Source organism: Carettochelys insculpta, chromosome 2, assembly GCF_033958435.1.
Source record: "Carettochelys insculpta isolate YL-2023 chromosome 2, ASM3395843v1, whole genome shotgun sequence".
NCBI lineage: Eukaryota > Metazoa > Chordata > Testudines > Carettochelyidae > Carettochelys > Carettochelys insculpta.
In genome coordinates, this window is record NC_134138.1 from 53,762,367 (window position 1) to 53,783,165 (window position 20,799).

A 20,799-nucleotide genomic window follows, 5' to 3' on the forward strand; every position below is an offset into this window, starting at 1 on the left:
AAAATGCCTGCATGCATTGAACACTGCTCTGAGTTCTAATATGCTTATATGCAGTGTCTTCTCTGCGGGGTACCATAAACCTTGAGTGGTTTTGTTGTCCATGTGTGCCCCCCACCCTGTATGGGAGGCATCTGCTGTAATGAAAACAGTAATTCGTGGTTGGCGGAAGGGCACCCCTGTTAGTAGATTCTTGGGGTCTGCTCACCATGTTAGTGACCTTCGTGCCTCTGTTGTGAGTGACACCATCTTGTGAATGGTATGGATTGATAGTTTGTATACGGTTGCCAACCAATGCTGCAATCCTCGCATATGCAGCCTGGTGTTTTGTACCACAAACATGGTGGTCGCCATATGCCCCAGTAGTTGTAAGCACATTAGGACTGAGACAGTGGGGCTGTATGTTATTAGTTGTACTAGAGACTCGATGGTGCGAAAAAGAGAAGTTACTCACCGTAGTAACGATGGTTCTTTGAGATGCGTCCCCGTGGGTGCTCCACAATAGGTGTCGGGCTCGCCCCGGCGCCGCAGATCGGAAACTTTCCAGCAGTTTCTGCCTGACCGCGCATGCGCTGGCGCGCGCCGCTCCCTTGCACACCCCCGGCCACGTGCGTGATCCGGTCCCCGCCAGTTTCTTGACCAACCGCCTCGGATGCTCCTGCAAAACACTAAACAGAGATTTGAAGCGGGGAGGATGGGCGGGTGGTGGAGCACCCACTGGGACACATCTCGAAGAACCATCGTTACTACGGTGAGTAACTTCTCTTTCTTCGAGTGTCCCCGTGGGTGCTCCACGATAGGTGACTACCCAGCAGTAACCTAAGTAAGGAGGTGGGTAATCGGTTTATGTGCAGCTTGCCCCCGAAAGGACCGCTGTCGAGAGGCGGGTATCCTCTTGGAATACCAGGTGTAGGGCATAATGCTTGGCCAAGGTGTCATAGGATGACCAGGTCGCCGCTCTACAGATGTCTTTTAACGCGATGCCCTTGAAAAAGGCTGTTGATGCCGCCACCACCCTGGTGGAGCGAGCCCTAGGTGGGGCCAGTAAAGGAGTCTTTCGAAGTTCATAGCACATTTTTATACAGGACACAATGTGCTTGGAGATTCTCTGTGAGAAGAGACCCTTCTCCTTTTGACCTGGGAGCGAGAGAGACTAGGAGTCTGTCCGTTTTCCGGAAGGACTTAGTTCTGTCTATGTAGAAGGCCAACGCCCTCCTCACGTCCAGGAGATGTAGGCGTGCCTCCTTGCAGGAGCTGTGAGGCTTCGGGTAAAACGAGGGTAAAACTATAGGGTCGTTAAGGTGGAACTCTGAAGAAACTTTCGGAACAAAGGCTGGGTGCAGCCGTAAGGTTACCGCCTCCTTTGAGAAGACTGTGCAGAGCGGCGTTGCCATGACTGCTGCGAGCTCGCTCACCCTGCGAGCTGACGTGATTGCAAGGAGGAAGGTTGTATTTATCGTAAGGAGATGGAGGGGAACTGTGGCTAAGGGTTCAAAGGGTGGGCCCGTTAGCACGCTGAGCACTAGGTCCAAGTTCCACAATGGCGGAAGCGGTTTCCAAGGGGGGTACAGGTTTACCAGCCCCTTCAGGAACCTGGTAACAATAGGATGGGCAAACACTGTGGGCCCTTCCTCTTCATGCCGAAAAGCCGATATAGCGGCAAGGTGGACCTTCAGCGAGGATAGGGAGAGCCCGCCTCTTCTGAGGTCCAGTAAGTATTCTAGTATTATGGGTACAGGCACATCAAGGGGAGCTAACTGCTTGGCAGAACACCATGCAGTGAATCGAGTCCATTTCTGCTTGTAAGTCTTCCTGGTGGAGGTCCTTCGGCTACCCTCCAGGACTTGTTCTATTCCCTCCGTACATGTACTCTCTAGTGAGCTGAGCCATGGATTAACCACGCTTGTAGGCGCAGGCCTTGAGGGTGTGGATGCACTATGGACCCCTGGGCCTGCGTGAGCAGGTCCGGCGCCGCTGGAAGGGGAAGCAGTGGGCGGTCCGACATGCGCAGAAGCAAGGGGAACCATTGCTGTCGATCCCATGTTGGGACTACTAGGATCATGCGGGCTCTCTCTCTCCTGGCTTTCTGCAAGACCTTGTGGATGAGCACTGTGGGGGGAAACACATAAAGCAGGGGGCCCTCCCACGAAATCGCGAATGCGTCCCCCAAGGACCCCCGCCCCAGTCCTGCGCTGGAGCAGTACTGGGGGCACTTTTTGTTGTGCTGGGTGGCAAACAGGTCTATCTGGGGAAACCCCCATGTATGAAAAATCGGTCATAGCAGATCGGAGCGGATCTGCCATTCGTGCGTGAGTGCAAAGCGCCTGCTCAGCTGGTCTGCCTTCACGTTGTGAGCTCCTGGTAAGTACGAGGCCTTCAACGTTATATTGTTGGCGATGCACCAGTTCCACACCCGGACTGCTTCCGCACATAGGGCACGGGATCGAGCTCCTCCTTGTCGATTTATATAAAACATGGTGGAGGTATTGTCTGTATTGATCCCAACTACTTTGCCTTGTATGTGGTCTCGAAAGTGTTTGCAGGCATTGAACTCTGCTCTGAGCTCCAGTATATTTAAATGCAGTGACTGTTCCGTAGGGGACCAGAGTCCTTGCGTTACCTTGTCGCCCATGTGTGCTCCCCACCCTATGTGGGAAGCGTCGGTAGTAAGAAAAATAGAGATTTGTGGTTGGTGAAAGGGTACCTCTGTTAGCATGTTCTTGGGGTTTACCCACCATTGCAGGGATCTGCGCACCTCTATCGTGGGCGACGCCGGCTTGTAGACGCTCGCCAGCCAACGTTGCAGGCTGCGCATATGCAATCTGGCGTTCTGTACCACAAACGTTGCCGCTGCCATGTGGCCTAGCAGCTGCAAGCACGTTAAGACCGGCACCGTGGGGCTGTATGTAATGACTTGCACCAGGGAACCGATGGCGTGAAAGCGGGCGTCTGGTAGGTAGACCCTTGCTGTAACAGAGTTTATACGTGCCCCTATGAACTCTGTGTCTTGTGTGGGGTCGGTCTTTAACTTCGCGAGGTTGATGACCAGGCCCAGCGAAGAAAATGTGTTTGCTGTTACACGTATCATGCGTAGTACCTCTGCCTTCGAGGCCCCTTTCAGTAGGCAGTTGTCCAGATATGGGAATATAAATACCCCGTCTGTGCAGGTAGGCTGACACCACTGCCAGGGTTTTGGTAAAGACTCTGGGGGCCGAGGAGAGGCCGAACAGCAGGACCTTGTATTGGAAATGTTCTTTGCCGACCATAAAACGGAGAAAGCGTCTGTGTGCTGGCTGGATCGTTATATGAAAATACGCATCTTGTAAGTCGAGGGCTGCAAACCAATCTCTGTCGTCTAGTGCCGTGATTATTGAAGCCATCGTAGTCATCTTGAAGCACTGTTTGCGCAGATATTGGTTGAGTGCCCGTAGATCCAAAATGGGTCTCCACCCTCTTGTCTTCTTCTCTGTCAGGAAGTACCTGGAGTAGAAACCTTTGCCTTGAAATTGCTCCGGTACTCTCTCCACCGCCCCTATGAATAGGAGGTGGTCCACCTCCCACCTTAGTTCCGCTAGGTGAGAGGGGTCTCTGAGAAGGGGTGCGGTGGGAGGATTTGGTGGAGGTAATGATTGGAAGGGGATCGTGTATCCCGTGTTCACAATCTCCAATACCCACTTGTCCGAAGTGATGCTTTTCCATTGTGGGTAGAATGGCTTGAGTCAGTGATGGAACATGTACTGAGATTGGCACTGAAATACGGTCTTGGTTTTGCGACCCTCGACGTACCCGTCAAACCTGCTGTCTTACATTTTGCCCTGAGGAGGCGTTGCCTTCTTGAGGTCGACGTCTAGGGGCCTTGTAATGTGGCTGTTGATGACGTCCCTGATCGTACCCCCGCTGAAAGTGGGTGCGTTGCGGTTGGTAACCATAACGGCGTTGTTGAGGATAAAACTTTTTCCTTCTGTATGGTGGGGTGTATATCCCCAAAGTCCGAAGTGTCGCTCTGGAGTCTTTACTAGAGTGTAAGACTGAGTCGGTTGATTCGGCAAATAATTTCATTTTGTCATAGGGAAGGTCTGCTATTTTTACTTGTAGTTCCTTGGGAATGCCGGAGGTGTGGAGCCATGACTCCCTGCGCATTACAACCGCAGTGGCTACGGCATGAGCCGCTGTGTCCACTACATCTAATGCAATCTGGACGCCTGCTCGAGAAGCCGCGTAACCTTCCTGTACAACTGCCTTAAGAATCGTCGTCTTATCCTCTGGGAGGAAGTCCATGAGGGTGGTAAGTTTGGAGTAGTTGTCGAAATTGTGGTTCGACAAATGGGCAGCATAGTTAGCCATGCGAAGCAACAGGGTAGATGATGAGTAGGCCTTTCTACCGAGGAGATCCAGTTTCTTTATATATCCTTGTCCAGTCCCCCAGATTTATACTGGGACGTTTTGGATCTAAGTTGAGAGGATTTGACCACTAGCGAATTTGGCTGTGGATGACTAAACAAGAATTCCATACCTTTAGCAGGGACGAAGTACTTTTTGTCTGCCCTTTTGTTGGTAGGAGGAGCGGAGGCTGGAGTTCGCCATATGTTAGTGGCTGCCTCCATAATTGCATCGTCCAATGGTATAGCTATTTTAGAAGAGGACGGGGGCCTGAGGTTTTTAAGAAGCTTGTGGTGCTTTTCCTGCACTTCCACCACCTGAATGTCCTGAGATTGAGCTACCCTTTTGAACAGCTCCTGGAATTGTTTTAGGCCATCTGGGGGGGAAATGTCCCCAGGAACCACCACTTCGTCTGGAGAGGATGAGGAGGCATCACTGTGGTATCTCTCCTCCAGTTCCTCGGGATCCTGGCTGTATTCATATGGTTGCCCTTTTGAAGCTTCGAGGTGAGGCTCAAAATCTTTTGATCCAGCCTCTGATTGGGAAACTTGCGGTGTTCCCCCAGGTGGAAGCTGCGCACTGTGGCATTGAGGAGGAGTTGACGGAGATCTATGATGAGATGCAGACCTCCTACGTTGATGTCCCGTATAATGGTGGCAGTCATAGCAACAGGGACAGGGTCCCGGAGATGGGGACCTGGACCATGACCCAAAGATGTAAGGGTGATGCAGGGAATGCCGTGACCATCGAGATGACACCGACATATGGGGAGAGCCTCTGTGAGAATACTCATAGGGGTCTCTGCTAGATGATGGTGAGAAGCGTGCAACTTCATGAGATGGACTTTGGAGAAAGGGAGATGGACATCTGTGGCAGGCTGAAGGTGTTGCTGCTCGTTGAATCTCCGGTGGGGATCGCGGCGATAATGGCAGTGCAATTACCTCAGGGGAGGGACTGCGGTGCCGGGTCTTTGCTTTAGCTTTTGCTCTTTCAGGCATCACTGGTGGTCTGATCGGTGCCAGAGGGCTCAGCACCGTAGCGGGTGCCGTGCTAGTTTCCGCTGCCCCCGGTGCCGTTGTTCTCAGTGCCATCGTTCCCGGTGCTGCTCGGGGTGCTTCGCTCGGCCCCGTAGGGCTTCGTGCCGAGTGTTGCTCCGGTGCTGTCGGAGCCGAAACTTTTGGTGCCGCAGTAGCCGGTGCCGGTCTGTCCGGTGCCTGCACAGCCCTCGGTGCCGTTTCCTTAAGAACCGTGGGACCCTGCACGGGTGCACGTGCCGCGGCTTTCTCAGCAGAAGAAGCCAGCGTGCCTGGGCCCTTTGTTTTGCTCGTCCCGCTCCCAGAGGTAACAGGCAGGGATCGAGCTGGAGAAGCTTTTCTCTTCTTCTGCACAGAGGAGGTCAAAGAGGCAGCCTTCCTCTTGTGCAATCCTGAAGAGCCCTCCTTATGGGGCTTCTCTGATGAGGCAGGTTGAAGTGCTTTGTCAAAGAGCAGCATTTTTAGCCTCATCTCTCTATCTTTCCTAGCTCTATTTGTTAATTTAGAACAATGGGAGCACTTCTGGTGAACGTGGGTCTCCCCTAGGCACCTGATGCATCTGCTGTGGCCATCCGAAGCAGGCATGGCCTCCCGGCAAGATTCGCACTTCTTAAAACCGGGGAACGACATTGTTAGAATTTAACTGTCTGAGTCCTTAAGCGCTAACAGCACACTTAACAGTCTATTTGCTAAACGGTAGCAACTGTTGGCCTTTGAAGGCTTGACAAAACTAGCAGGCCCGCCCGGAGGTGGCCACTCCAATGCTTAAAACAGTCTTGTACTTCTAAAACCAACTATAAACACGGTAAACTAATACTATAATAACTATATAACTGCTAACTATTATTATTATAACTATTAACACGAATAAAATGAGTTTATCTGTCTCAGGCGTTGGAGCCGGAGGGGATTCCATCTGCAGCCGTTGGCGGTTGAGAAGGAACTGGCGGGGACCGGATCGCGCATGTGACCGTAAGCGCGCGAAGAGCCGACGCGCATCGGCACATGCCCGACCCAACAGAGACTGAAGAATTTCCGAGCTGCGGCGCTGGGGCGAGCCCGACACCTACGGTGGAGCACCCACGGGGACCACTCAAAGACCACCACATATTTTATGTGTAGACACTCTACAGGCTACTTCAAAAGAGCCTCTCCTTTCAAAAATTATTTCAAAAGAACATACTAGTGTAACTGTGGCCACAGAGGAAAAAGAAAAAGTTAACTTTTTGTAACTGTTTTTGAAATATATTGTTCATGTTCCTTCTAATCAGGTATCTGTGAGAGTCAGTGCACACTAGCTGAAAGTTTTTTTTTTCCCTAGCAGCAAGCAATATGGTTATCTTCAGCACCCCTGGAGTTGCACCTCCATGGAGCCCAATACAATAACCTGCTGACCCCTTCTGTTAGGTCCTTCTTTCTGGCTGGTCTGACAGAGGAGTAGGAGGATGGGTATGAGAATGGACATGAACCACACATACCAAAGAACAACAGTTACTAGAAGGTAACCTTTTTTTTCCTTGAGCACTTGTTTGCATGTATTCCAATCAGATGAATCCCAAGCTAAAATTCAGGTAATGGGGTCAGAGATACACATCTCCTAGAAGTGGAAGAGACCTTGGGAAGTCATTTTATCCAGTCCCCTACCCTCTCAGCAGGACCAAACACCATCCCTGAAATCTATTTGCCCCAATCCCTAAATGGCCTCCTCAAGGATTGAACTCACAACCCTCGGTTTAGCAGGCTAATGCTCAAACCACTGAGCTATCCCTCCCCCCTTCCTTGTATGGATTACACCAATGCCCTCCCAAAGGCCATGTCATCCCTGGCCTGATGCTCAATAGCATAGTGAAGAGCAAAGGGGTGGAGAGAGGACCATATTGCTGCCCTACACATTTGAGTGGGACTCTGAGCTAAGAAAGCCGCTGATGAAGCTTGTGCCCCAGTAGAGTGCACTGAGAGCAGTGGGGATGAGCAGCATACCTCCACTAATCTGTAGTGCTCTTTGATGCAAGAGACTATCCCATGTGAAATGATCTGGTATGATACAGTTGTCCCTTCACTCTCTCAGCCACAGCTTGGAACAGTTGGGGTGACTTCCCAAATGGTTTAGTTCTGTTAATATAGAAATCTATTGCTCTCAGCTCCACCAGAGAATAGCCTCTGCTCACAGGAGTTAGCATGTGACCTTGGGGGGAAATATGGAAGAAAGATGTCGTGATTCACATGGAATTAAGAAAAGGGACACCAGATGGGGTGAGAGCTGTACCTTACAGAAAACTGTATTGGGGGCTCCAGTGTGACAGCACTGAGCTCACATACTCTTTTGCAAGTAGTTATAGGTACCAAAAATGCCACCTCGAAGGACAGATAAAGCACTGAATACATAGCAAGGGGCTTAAATGAAGGACCCATAAATTTAGACAGAGCTAAGCTGAGATCCAAGGGAGGCTCCAGCATAAAGACCTAAGGTCTGTCTTGGCTTTTTATTTAAAAACAGATGACCAGAGGGTTGGCAAATACAGAAGAGCCGTGTGCTCCAGGGTGGAAGGCTGATAGGGCAGAAAAATGAACTCATATAGAAGAGACTAAGAGCCCTTGTTGTTTGAGGTGGAAGAGAATCTGAAATGAAGGGAATTGGGGCCTTTGTTAAGGGGCAAACCAAGGCACTAGTCAAGGAGTCTGGACTGAGTAGGACACATTCCTGTTGTCCCTTGTGGCAAATGGGTCCACAATCACAATGCCAAAAGCAGCAAAGATAAACCATGAGACATCTTAGGGGCCCATTTGTAATTCAGGGACAAATTCCTGCTGAGATGATTTGGACTATCAGGCTGACAGTCAAGTGAGCAAGTGATCAGCCTTCAGGATGACAGTCTCTTCAAAGAAGAACTACCACAAACTGATTGCCTCTCGGCAGCGTACCTGTCAGGTCCCTGCAATTATTCACCTAATGTATCAGGGAGATATTGTTACTAAGTATGTGAACCAATGAGCCCCTGATATGATTCAGAAAGGCCTCACAGATGACCTGAAGTGCCAGTATGTTGATATACAGTGAAGTCTTCTCTCCTTGAACTTTCAGCAACGCCAGTACAATTACCATCCAGAGCCATCCTTATGACTTTGGGTGCCCTACATAGGCTGAGCACCTGCATCCCCACCACCACCCTGAGAAGCTTGGCAGTGACCCTGCAAGTATGAGGGGCTGGGCTCAGGGTGGTGGAGGCATGAACAGGGAAGGGAGGGTGGTGGAGCAGAGCAGCACAGCACATTAGAGCTACAGGCTGGGAGGTGGAGCAGGGGGCCATTAGAGCTGGGGGGGAGGGGCAGGAATCAGAGCAGGGGGCTGGGGATTCAGCTGCTGGGGCTGGAAGGTGGAGCCAAGGGATTGGACTGTGGGACTGGGAGGCGTGGGAAGTGGAAGGAGAGAGACTGGTGAGTAAATATTTGTGTAAATCTAACACTCCATCAAACTAATACTAAAAACGCTAATTATCTAGACCTACAAAAATGCTACTATACAAGAGATTGTGAAAAAACTATACAGATCTCTGACTCTAGCTAAAGGTGGTAAGAAGGAACTAAGAAAGGCTGAGTGGATACTCCCTCATATAGACAGTGGAGGGTTATGAGCACAAGATGCAAATGCCACTTCCTAGGGCACAGGTGTCCAAACTTTTTTATTTGGGGGGGGGGGCACTTGGCAGGTTTTTAGATGTTCTGGGGGCCGAACATAAAATAGTCCCAACTCCTCCCTCCGCCCCCAGCTTAATCCCTCTCAGCCTCAAACCTACCCACCCCCAGCCCCAGGTTAAACTCCTTTCAGCCCCAAACCTGCCCCCAGGCTTAACCCCTCTCAGCCCCAAACCTAGGATTAACCTACCTCAGACAATGCCTGCTCCTCACCCCTGCCCCCGCTGCTCCTTTGCAGCAGCTACCGCCTCCTTCTCAGTGCAGTTCCCCCACAGGTCTCCTACTCCCTTCCCCCACAGGCAGCATGGGTTGCTGCCTGCCCTACCACACTGAAATAAAACTAAATGTAATTGCTTTAACGGCCAGATCCCTCCTGCCATCCTGCAGGCCATTAAAGCAATTAAATTTAGTTCCATTATTTCAGAGCAGCAAGGCAGGGAGCCAGAGGAGTCAGCGGTGGCAGCATCCAGAGCCACAAATGGCTCCTTAAAGAGCTACATGCAGCTCCAGAGCTGCAGGTTGCTGACTCTGTGCCCCACACTCTCTTTGCCAGCTTGGGTAAAATGGCACTGCTGCTGACTTTGCGGGGCGGATCTGGCCCGAGGGCCAAGCGCTGGCCACCCCATCCTAGGGCTACTGCTCAGCAATATTCTACTGCTCCAGTGCACTAGGCATAAACATGCCTAAGTGGAACACACGGCTGCAGCTATTCAAAGAAGAACACGTCATTCTTTCCTCCACATCTAAAACCTTTAGTCTACTGACTTAGTAATATCATGTCCAATTGTAATTTATACTGCTGTAACTTTTGGGAACATTAGTCAAGAACACTTTGTTAGGCTCTGTACAGATACACAGTGAAGAAACAGTCCCTCCCCTGCAGAGCTCTGAAGATAGGTTCTTGTTTTTAGGTCATCCTCTCAATCTTTTATACCACACTCCCAATTCCTTTGTCTGCAGAGGATTGTCTGACTGGAATTAAGGCAAGTAACCATGGCTGGTTTGTGTTGAGGTGCTGTCTGAGAAATGCCTAAAGGCAGTAGTTTCTAATGGTGGGTGGGTACTCTCTGCTCGATTGGAGATAATGAGCACTAGATGTGCTTGGTAGAAATGGGAGCGGGTAAAGGAGGGAGATGACAAGGAGAGAGCAGTGGAGGACTGCTGGCCAAATAGTGGTGTTTTAGCTCCTATCCTGAGGTTAGAGTCTGCACCAAGAAAATTCCACTTAAATATGGGCAAGTGCCAGCTGAATTCTATGGGCTGGCAAGGACCAGGCAGCCAGCTCCTCCTCATCTTTGAATATCACTTCATTGCAAAAGAGCTTAGTGTATGCAGACTGTGGGAAGTGGAAGAGAATAAAGAATAGCTGTGTAGAGGATTAAGCAGTAGGCAACAGAGCTTTTCATTTACTCCTTTTATCTCGAATTGCTCCTGGCTTCTAGCAATCACTGAGTTTTCACAATTTGCTATGACACCTTCTTCATCAGGCCTTCTATTGAGTGGCAGTAGCTGGAAGGCCTGACTCCATTTGATAGAAAATATTTCTTTTTTTAAACAGTACATTATAGCTTCAGGTTGAACGTCTCTCATCTGGCACCCTTAGGTACCGAATGAGAGAGAGAATTTGCCAGACTAAGGGAGGTCAATTTTGCCTACCACATTACCAACACTTCCTCTGCTTACTGGGCTCTTAGAAGATATGTAAGGAAAAATTACAGCACAGAACACTGACAGCCAGGGCTGCTGACTGTAAGCAAACTTTATGGGACCACAGGAAACTTGGCCACACCAATGCTAAGTGGTCAGACGGCTAACTAAAATCATGCTGGATTATAAATATTGCTGGACAAGAGGGTTCTGGATTGGAGAGGTTCAACCTGTATCAGATTCATGCCACCCTTTTCATTCATCAATCCATTTACCATATAATCTATTCTGCCTTAGACAATCAAAATGTTAATAAAAAAAATAAAGGCATAAAAGAAAAAACCTTCACCTCCAACTCCTTTTCATCAAAATACTGTAGCCACTGAAGTGGAACAACCTCATTAAAACCATCAAGGAAAGCTTTGGTTTGTTCTCTTACTCCCCGAGAAAAACGCCATTCCGCCATTAGGCTGGAAAAAAAGAGAGAGAGAAATTTTCAGACAAAGTAACATGTTGGGAAGGTTTCCCCTTTTATACATGTGGGGGGCAGATTCTGCTCCCTCTGACACTAGTATAATTCCACAGAGTACAATGGAGTTTTACTGAGTTAAATCAACATAACATAGCAAAATCAGGTCCACTGACATCAGAGTAACGTCTTGATCTTGAGTTCCTTCCCATATCCAAAATTATCCTCTTATTATGGCTACTCTGCAATCTGAATTACCCACGATTCAGTGCTGAGCTTCAAGATGAAAATTATTAATAAAAAGGGACACAATAGGTTTAGGAATAATATTTGTTATCTTAAAATTACTATTCAAGTGGTATGCCAACGGAAAGAGTCTCCATTAAATTTTAAAAATATACTTCTCCGCACCCCCCAAAAATAGTATTATTGGCAGATCTGATGGTTCCCCTGAAGTTTACATTGCTAGCACTTCCCATTGTAAGATCCTGCTTTCAGTTGCTTTTGACTTAGGCAAACTGCAGACATCTCCCATTCATGGTAAATAGTCTCAGGGGGTAGCCATGTTAGTCTACATCGTCACAGTCTGGTAGGAAAAACTCTGAAGACTGTGTGCCCTGAGTAAATGTCAAAACTTCTAAGTTTCAATGTGCTGACTAGACTACCCATGCATCATCTACCAATGGCAACTCAGTACGCTCCCCAGCCCAGGAGCACAGAGCTGAGCACAATTTTACTCCCAGCTGCTATGGCTTGCTGCTGAGCAGAGAACAGGAACTGAACATTTCACGCTCTCCTGTATTTATAGTGTTCCTGGTTGCTGGCACCCAGGTAATGAGAGGAAGAAACAGGCAACAGCTACACTGGAACACATAAATCTTGGGAGTACGGACATATACAGATGTATGAACAAGGAGAGAAGGAGCTACAAGGCAGGGGTGGTGGAGCAACAGCGGGAGGATATGAGATGGGGGTGGAGATTCAGCAAATAGGCATAGATTAGAAGAGGAATGTTTGTTAAGGTAGTGTTGGTGTAAAAAAAGGAGGAGAGGGCTTGAATTGGATCAGACGCAGAGAAGAGCACGAGCTTGATGGGGTAAATAAGAACAGAGGGACAGAGACAGGAACGGGCTGGGGCAGAAGGGCTTATAATTACGGTTCCATATTTGTCATAGAGACTGCAGAAGTCACAGATTCTATGACCTTCATGACTCCTACAGTGGCCAGTGTGGCTGACCCCAGGGTTGCTCAAAGCAGCTGACTCTAGCAACAACTACTCAGGTGGAGTATTTCTGTAACCAACTACTCAGGTGGCCCCAGTGGAATGGCCACTATTTGAGAGATTCTGGGCAGCTGACCCTGGGACAGACCAAAGAGCAACTGCTTTAGCAGGATCCAGGGACCAAATGAGCAGCCATGATTTTTTGTTTACTACCCGTGACCTTCCATGACATATTAAAAATGCCCATGACTAAAATATATCCTTACCTATAACCAGTGGAGCACATTGCTCTACTAAACTAGGAACTGAATGCTGGAATGCTCAAGTCTTTAAATTCCTTCACTGTCAAAGGAGAAATGTGAATCCACTGTAAAAATGTGAGTGCCACAACACTTAAATTCGAAATCCTAAAGTGTTTTAAACTATTATAATGTAATTTGCATACAGTTCATATTATGCACTCTCACACCCCATATGCTACTCAGGTCATGAGTCACTAGGAAAATAAAAACAAAACAGAACATATGCTATTGGGTAAGATGTACAAAACTTATCATGTGTAAACTCTACCTTCAAGTAAAGCTCTCCAAGATTACATAAGGGAAGAGGAAGCAGACATTAGGTTGTCTCCTGCACATTAAGCATGTAGGGTAAAGTATTCATAAATTGGCCAAATAAAGACTGTCTGAAACAACAGAAGAAATTTTTTAAAAACAGCATTCTTTTAAACGTCAATAACTGCCTACCCAATGTATTCTTCTTTGTTGTCCTCTGTAACCAAGATATTTGAGCCTCCTGATTTCAATTCATGAGAAGTAACTTTTCCCAATAGCTCCATGTCAACACAGAAGTACATTTCTAAATTACACTCCTCAATGTTGTTGTCCCTGTGGAAAAAACAAGCACAAGAAAAAAAAACAAATATAAATATTTAACTATTTTTACACTATAAAATACACACACACACAATCTACAAACCTTATCCAAATCAGGGAATTATAAAATTCAGTATCAATTGACTCCAAATCTTTAATAGTGAGTTTCTTACTCAGCATGCGTTTGTAGAATGGCAGAGAAAAACCAGTATCAATAAATTTGCCATGAAACAATGCCTGTAGAAGGAAAAAAAAATGACAAGGTTATAGTAACTTTTGGGAAAATAAAGTTACCTAAACAGGGAATGAAAAAACCTGCCTACTAAGAGTAGCACTTAGGAGCCTATCCTGCAAAAACCCCACATAAAATAGCAAGTATAAAGAAACCAATAATAATTGATATATATTTTGTTCAGCACTATGTCTTTATAATTATGCAAGCTACAGATTCTTAGGTATATTATTTTCTAATGTAACAGTAAACCTGACAGAAAATATCTAACATTTCCTCATAAGATATATTGGCACGTGTGTTTAAAAAAAAAAAAAAAATTGTCACTCAACGCTCCTAAGGCGCTACTACTCTATAGCTGGGGGGGTGAGAAGCCAAGAAAACTATTAATATTATAGCACGTAAAGATTTTAAAAACCTCAATCACTGAAGTGCTCCTAGAAGAGATTACTAATGGGTCAATTAAACAGACTACAGAAATGTGACCCTTTGTTTGAAATCTTTTACTGGCATATCTATTTATGCAAGGGCACACACACCAGTTCTGCTCTGATTATTAATACTCTTGTTAATTAATTGTTCTTTAACACTCACAATGTACTAAGCACTTAATCATAAAAGAACAATCTTTCTTCTGTGAAACTTTAGCTCAGTTCTGATCCATTAAATTTTACTAACATTATTGTTTCCCTTTTTAGATTATATATGTAGAAAGTGACACACACTATACTTTATACTTTTTATTTTTAGCAAATGCTTCCCTATGCTGTATATTTTATAACACTTCAAGACGCACAGCCCGCCAATCTCATTTCATCTTACAATAGGACTGTAAACTCTGATGCTTATATTTACTTGACACTGAGAGGATGCTGTTTTCAGTTGTGTTAACTCTGCCAAGAAAGAACTTTGCAGGTTGCTTACTTGGCCTTGTGTAGTTATGCACTGCCCAGACTTCTTGAGTAGCTAAGTTGTCCAGTGTGTCCACTTTGGTAGTCATCAGTGATTCCAAACCTTTATCACAGAGGTTTGGTCTGAACTCAGTTTGAGTCTTCCACCCAAGATAATAAACTCTGAGTCAGATTTGCTGTGTGGGGCATTACAAGAATTGCTTTCATTAACCTAATCAGCATGCAGTAAAAACTCAACTTACATACCACCAAACTGCATGTGTCTTGGGTTAACGTGACTGCCGTGAGTCAGGCTGATGTCCTTGACAGTAGTTGGGAAACCGCACCTGTCAGGAACAGCAGCCTGGCTATTGCCACCCATGTCAGGAGCAGTTTCCTTCTCCCGTCAGGGGTGGCAGCTGCTGCTGTCAATGGCGGCAGCCGAAAGTCAGGGGAAAAACTGCTCCTGCCAGGGATGGCAGCCTGACTAGTGGCTGCATCCCCTGACAGCAGAGGTTTCCTTCCTATGGGGTGTGAGGGTGTCAGCTGTGAGTCAGGCTGCCACCCCACAGAAGTGCCTTCCCAGTCTCCAGAGTAGGGGGGAGCTGGGAACCAGGTGGCACCCTGGCTCCAAGCTCCCCTCCATTTGCAGAGCTGGGAAAATGAGCTGGGCAGCAGTCCTGGTTAGCTTCCTGGCTCCAAGGAACAAAGGGGAGCCGGGAGCCAGGCTGCTCCTGGCTGGAGCCAAGAAACTGAACAAGGCTGATGCAAGTGGAGAGGAGCCAGGAGCCAGGCTGCTGCCTGATTCCCAGCTCCCCACCACTTGTGGGAACTGGGAAACTAACCTGCTGTTCAGTTTTCCAGGTCCCACAAGTGGTGGGGAGCCAGGAAACACACTAGTCCTTCTAGGCAGGACAGTTTCCCAGCTCCTGCAAGTCCAGGGGAGCTGGGAACCAGGCTGCAGTCTGGTTCCTGAGTCCCCTTGACTTGCACGAAAATTCAAGTTACACAGGGGTTGAAGGAATGTATTGCATTATATTCTATAGTTGCTCACTTCTGGTGCACTTCAGAACAGATCGTAGTATACAGAAGATAGAGACTGAGGCTACGTCTATAATACAAGATTATCTGAATGTATTAAAATCAATTTTATAATGCTGTTCTCTTTAAATTTCGATTGAGTATTCTCACTTCTCACAGGCTCCCAACAAATTTGAAATATTGCTGCCGCACTGAAATCACCAAACATCAACTGTTGCAGCAGTGGATTGTGGGAACCTATCCCAGTTTCCTCAGCTCTGCATTTTGACCTGGGAGCCATGTGCAGCAGCCCTGGTCAGTTTCCCAGCTCATGCTAGTAGCAAGGAGCTGGGAGCCAGGTGCAGCAGTGCTGTCAGTTTCCTAGGTCCCTGCAGCTTGTGTGACCTGGGAAACCAAAAGCACAGCAGCCCCGGTCAGTTTCCCAGCTCCCACTAGTAGTGGGGAGCAGGGAGCCAGGTGCAGTGCATAGCTTTGTGGGATACATATCGGACACCTGTGAAGGCTAATAAATTCAAAGGAAAGACACAGCACTTCCACGCTAACCTTTATTCGACATTGTAAATGCGAGATTGATGCTATACCCGTCCATTAATATTGAATTTTTGTTCCTGATAATAGGGCAAACTAAAGCAAGGTAATGACATTTACAGGAAAGACAGTGACTTTTAATGCTGGGCTAATTCCTTTCAATTCAATTTTATCTCATAATACAGACACAGCCTGAGAGTCTGACAGGGAGCCAAATTGTGACAAATGGAAACTGAGATGGTGTAGGAAATGAAAATGGAACTGGGAACACGAGACAATAATAGAAAAAAGACAGTACTGGGACAGGGACATGAAGGAGTTGGGACAGAAGGGTTTGAGCGACATAAAGAGTATACACCAATTCTGTGACTACAAGGACATATTCCCCTCTGCAGTCTAATATGGAAGCCATGTTTGAGTCTCATCATTGCACTGATGTCAGCAAACACCCATAGGCTTGGGAAGTAGGGGTGTGTGTAGCCAGACAGAACCCCCCCCATTTTGCTCTACTCCATCTTGCTTTCCCTAGGTGCTTCAGAGCACAAAAGGGTTAAAAGACACAGCCCAGCCCTGGAATGCCCCAGAGTGCAGATGTGCTTATCTTAGCCACAGTCTTTGATGCTCCAGAACAAAGCTGATAAGAACAATGGGCTGATTAACAGCTGGGCCTCAGACTGCCCTTGGCTAATTACCATGAGTTGATTCGCCTGCAGGCTTGGTCCCTTGGAAAATCTCCGGCCCATTAAGAAACAAATGCCCTCAATTGTCTCAACCTCCCAGGTGTGAGCTAAGCCCTTGAACTCCCTGTGAGAACCAGCATCAGACAGTTTAATTCAACTGGCACTTTTTAAAGCAAGGAAGAAGCGTACGTGACCCAATGGGTATAAAAGAGGGGTCCGGCAGACCCCCTATTTGAGCTCCAATTATCTTTTCTGCCGGACAGGAGGGTTATGGTCTCCCAAGGTCCCAGGGGATGCCCATTTCCTCGAGAAAAAAAGGAAAAAGACTTCTTCCTGAGGGATTGAAAGAAGACTGGCCAAACCACGTTGGTAACACAGGGGTGAGAAGACGACCTGCTAGGTATTTTACCTTTTGCTTTTGCATGCATTTGACAAGTATAGATCTATGAATTAAAGTGTATGCTAGCTATTTGTAATCAAAGTACAAACACTAACATTGTAACCACAAGAGCCTAACTCGTTAGTTAAATAAACAAAGTAATTGATTAAGTGGTAACCTGACGACTCCTGTTACTGTGAAAACTGAACACAAAACGAAGAACCCACATGCTTTTCAGCTGCTCTAAGCCTGGTCACCGCTGCGACCACTGAGAGACCACTGTGACACAAAAACCCATTAGTAACAACTGGCAAAAGATTCATTGTTATTTACAAGCACATCATCTCAAACACGACAAACTCACTAGACCTAATATACCACTTCCATGGTATTTACACAAAATGGGTAGCATGTGAAAGCCTGTGACAATCACTGGTAGAGATGTATCAGATAATTATGGAAGAATGTAGCTATACTAAAAATTGTGTTTTAAGAGAATGTAATTCACCAGGGAATAATGTTTTCCCATGGGGGCCAATTCACATAGGAGGAAGCTGTCACATTTCTCTGCCTAGCCATATGGTAATGTATTACCTCAACTGTCTACCTCTGCACCAAAGTCAAAAGACAAAACATAACATCAAAAGCACATAAAAAGAAAAGGTAAAATACAGTAGTGAAGGGATTGCCATGTCTATGAATAAGGACAAAAAGACTGATTTAGTATACCATAGGGCGGAGAAGTAAGAGAGGTAGCTGGGTTTGTCTGTATTCTAATAAAACAAAAACAGCAGTCATGTCGCCCTTTAGAAAGGCTAACAAAATGATTTATTAGGTGACGAGATTTTGTGGGATAGACCCACTTCAGATGTATAAAATTTCCAGTCCAGTCCCAAATATATGGTATAGAGGTCCAAGGAAATTGCAATAAAAACTAAGCTAAGGGGTTGGGGGAGTTAAGTGTCTTGCCTGAGATCATTGCAAACATCAAAAGAAGGGAAGCAGTCCTTGTATGAGATAATTGTGGTCTTTATTCATACCAAGTATTAATGTGTCTAATTTGAATATGAAGCCCAGTTCACAAATCTCCCTATGTAATCTGTTTTTAAAGTCTCTTTGTTATAGGACACATTCTCAGATCTTTAACAGAATGGCCCACTCCACTGAAATACTCACTGACCGGCTTATGTGTATTGAGATTCCTGATGTCTGCTTTGTCTCCATTCATTTTTCTGTGAAGTGTTTGTCCAGTTTGTCCAATGTACAAGGTACATGTGAATGACATCCTGAACTTCTAACTAACATGATTAGGTCCAGTGATGGTATCCCCAGAGTAAGTATGTGGACAAAGCTGGCAATGGAGTTTGTTGCAAGGAAAAGTTCCAGGATTACTGTCAATGTAGTGTAACCTGTGATTGCTAGTGAGAATCTTTCTTCATTTAGGAGACTGTCTACAGGAGAGTACAGGCCTGTCAATTATGGCCATCCAGAGTGCACCATCATGATGTAGAATAGGTTGTAGTTTCTAGTGATGCGCTGCAGGCATTTGAGCTAGGTGCTATAGATAATGACACATAGTATTCTGTTACTGGCCTTCTTGGGCCTATCTTAAAGTAGCTGGTTTCTGGGTATTCGTCTAGACCTGTCAATCTGTTTTTTTTTTTAAACTTCTCCATGTGGGTGCCTATAGCAGTGCCTCTAATCTGAAGCCATAAATGGTCCCCAGATTGGAAATAATTGTGGGTGAGAACAAAGTTACTTACGTCAGTCACCAGATTTGCCATGGTAACTGTGATTTGAGTGTTGTGGTGTTCAGCTTAACACAAGCACCTGCATCTAAAAGGGCTAATGTAATCCTTGGATGAATAAACAGGGGACTCACAGGTAGGAACCAATGGGTTGTTTTAGCTCTATCTTGCCATTGTTGGAATTCTGTGTCAAGTTCTGATGTCCACAGTTCAAGAAGGGATTCAAAGAATACCCATGGGAGTGATTAAGGAAGTAAGAAAGCCTGTCCTATGGTGATTAACCCAAAGGAGCTCAATTATGTAAGTAAGCAACGAGACGATTAAGTGTTGACTTAATTACACTTTGTAAGTACCTACAGGCCCAACAATGGAGGCACATAGGAACAAAGAGGAGAACTGCCCTAGTGCCCAGCACTAGGTTCTGGGGTTCCTGACTGCTGCCACGACTACTGAGTCCTTTAAATCTTCACTGGAGCACTGAGCAGCACACTCCAGCGCTAAGAGTGGGGAGGGAGAAGTATGCCACAGTCCAGGCAGCACTGCCCCCGGCCCTGCTCCTTCCAGAAGCACACAGCCTTGCCTTCCCTTCCCTCCTTGCCGAAGGCCCACCTCTTCCCCACATTTTAAATCAACACTGGCAACTCACCAGAGCCACCACTGCTGGATCCCCTACTGACGGAGCTGCCAGGACAGCTGGGGCTGAAGCCACCGGAATGGATGGAGCATCTGGAGCCACCAGGGCAGCTGGAGCTGCCAGAGTGGCTTGAGCAGCTGGAGCCACCGGGGCCGGAGGTGCTGAGGCCGCAGGAGATGCCAGAGCACCTTGAGTGGCTGAAGCCACTGTGGCCCCTGGGGCCTCCACTGCTGTGGCTGCTAGAGCAGCTGGAACTGCTGGGGACAGAGCCACTGGGACTCCTGAGGCTACCAGAGCAGCTTGAGTGGCCAGGGCTGCTGCCATGCTCTTTTCCCACCAAGCAGTGGGGTGTGTGCGCAGGGCAGGCAGACAGCGCTCCCCACACATGGCTCTACAAGGAGCCGCATGAGGCTCCAGAGCCGGAATCACCACACCATGGTGTCCAGTTCACAACATGTGGTGAGTGACGAACATATTGCACACTGTGCTTACAGAGCCTTCCTCCCATGTTCTCTACTATGTCCTTCCAGCAGAAGGCATGAAGGTGATGTGGAAAAGATGGCACATCAATATAGAGAAGGAGGGAGAATGGCAGAGTGAGCCTCTATTCCAGCCAAATTTTCAGACTTTTTATGCATAAGAGATCTTATGTCAGCTGTGTATGTTAAAACAACCATTTTAATTTAAAATGGATCTGGGTTACTGAGAATCAAGGCCAAGTTTCCCCACAGTCCCACAAAATACATTTACAGCTACCCGTCCTGGCTCTCAGTGTTCTGTATTGTTATTTAGCTCTCAGTTACCCCTAAATGTCTTCTAAGAGCTCTGTAAGTAGTGGAAGCATTGGTAATGCTGCTAGACAGTATTGTCCATCTTCAGCAAATTCTCTGGATCAGCACCAATCATGTCAAGAGGGTGCTGGGCTAGAGAGGTTCAATTCTATTCTGCTCACAAACTTTATGAATGTAAAAAACTTTCAATGTTAATGAATGATTCTGGATCAATAATATTACATACCTAAGTGTTTAGCAAATATTGAAACAATCTTGTGAAAAACTTAAGCAGATATTCTGAACTCTTTCACATCTGGCATTCTATTATTCGAAACTCTCTCATAACTGGCATTTTAACCATAAGTAAACTTTAATTATGTGCCTATAAGCACATTATAGTGAAAGTAAACACAAATAAATACAGCAAATATACAGAATAAGTTTACAGTGTACAATACTACTGTTGTTGGTAAACAAAGCACTTTGCACACATTTTGTTTGTTTCTTACTATCTAATCTTGTTTTTCTTTAAGAAGGTATGCATTGGTAGGTATACCTCTCTACTACCCAGAATATT

The 20,799-nt window shown here is 46.7% G+C and overlaps 1 protein-coding gene across 2 annotated transcripts in view; it reads right to left on the reverse strand.

Moving 5' to 3' along the window:
- Window positions 1–20,799, reverse strand: part of WWP1 (WW domain containing E3 ubiquitin protein ligase 1) — a 197,966-nt gene that overhangs the window by 19,319 nt on the left and 157,848 nt on the right. For both annotated transcript variants that reach the window (XM_074986996.1, XM_074986995.1), the window contains exons 18-20: window positions 13,421–13,554; window positions 13,189–13,329; window positions 11,101–11,221 (exon numbers count right to left, since the gene is read on the reverse strand). In XM_074986996.1, the coding sequence (XP_074843097.1) occupies window positions 11,101–11,221; window positions 13,189–13,329; window positions 13,421–13,554 (396 nt within the window). The remainder of the gene's footprint in view (window positions 1–11,100; window positions 11,222–13,188; window positions 13,330–13,420; window positions 13,555–20,799) is intronic.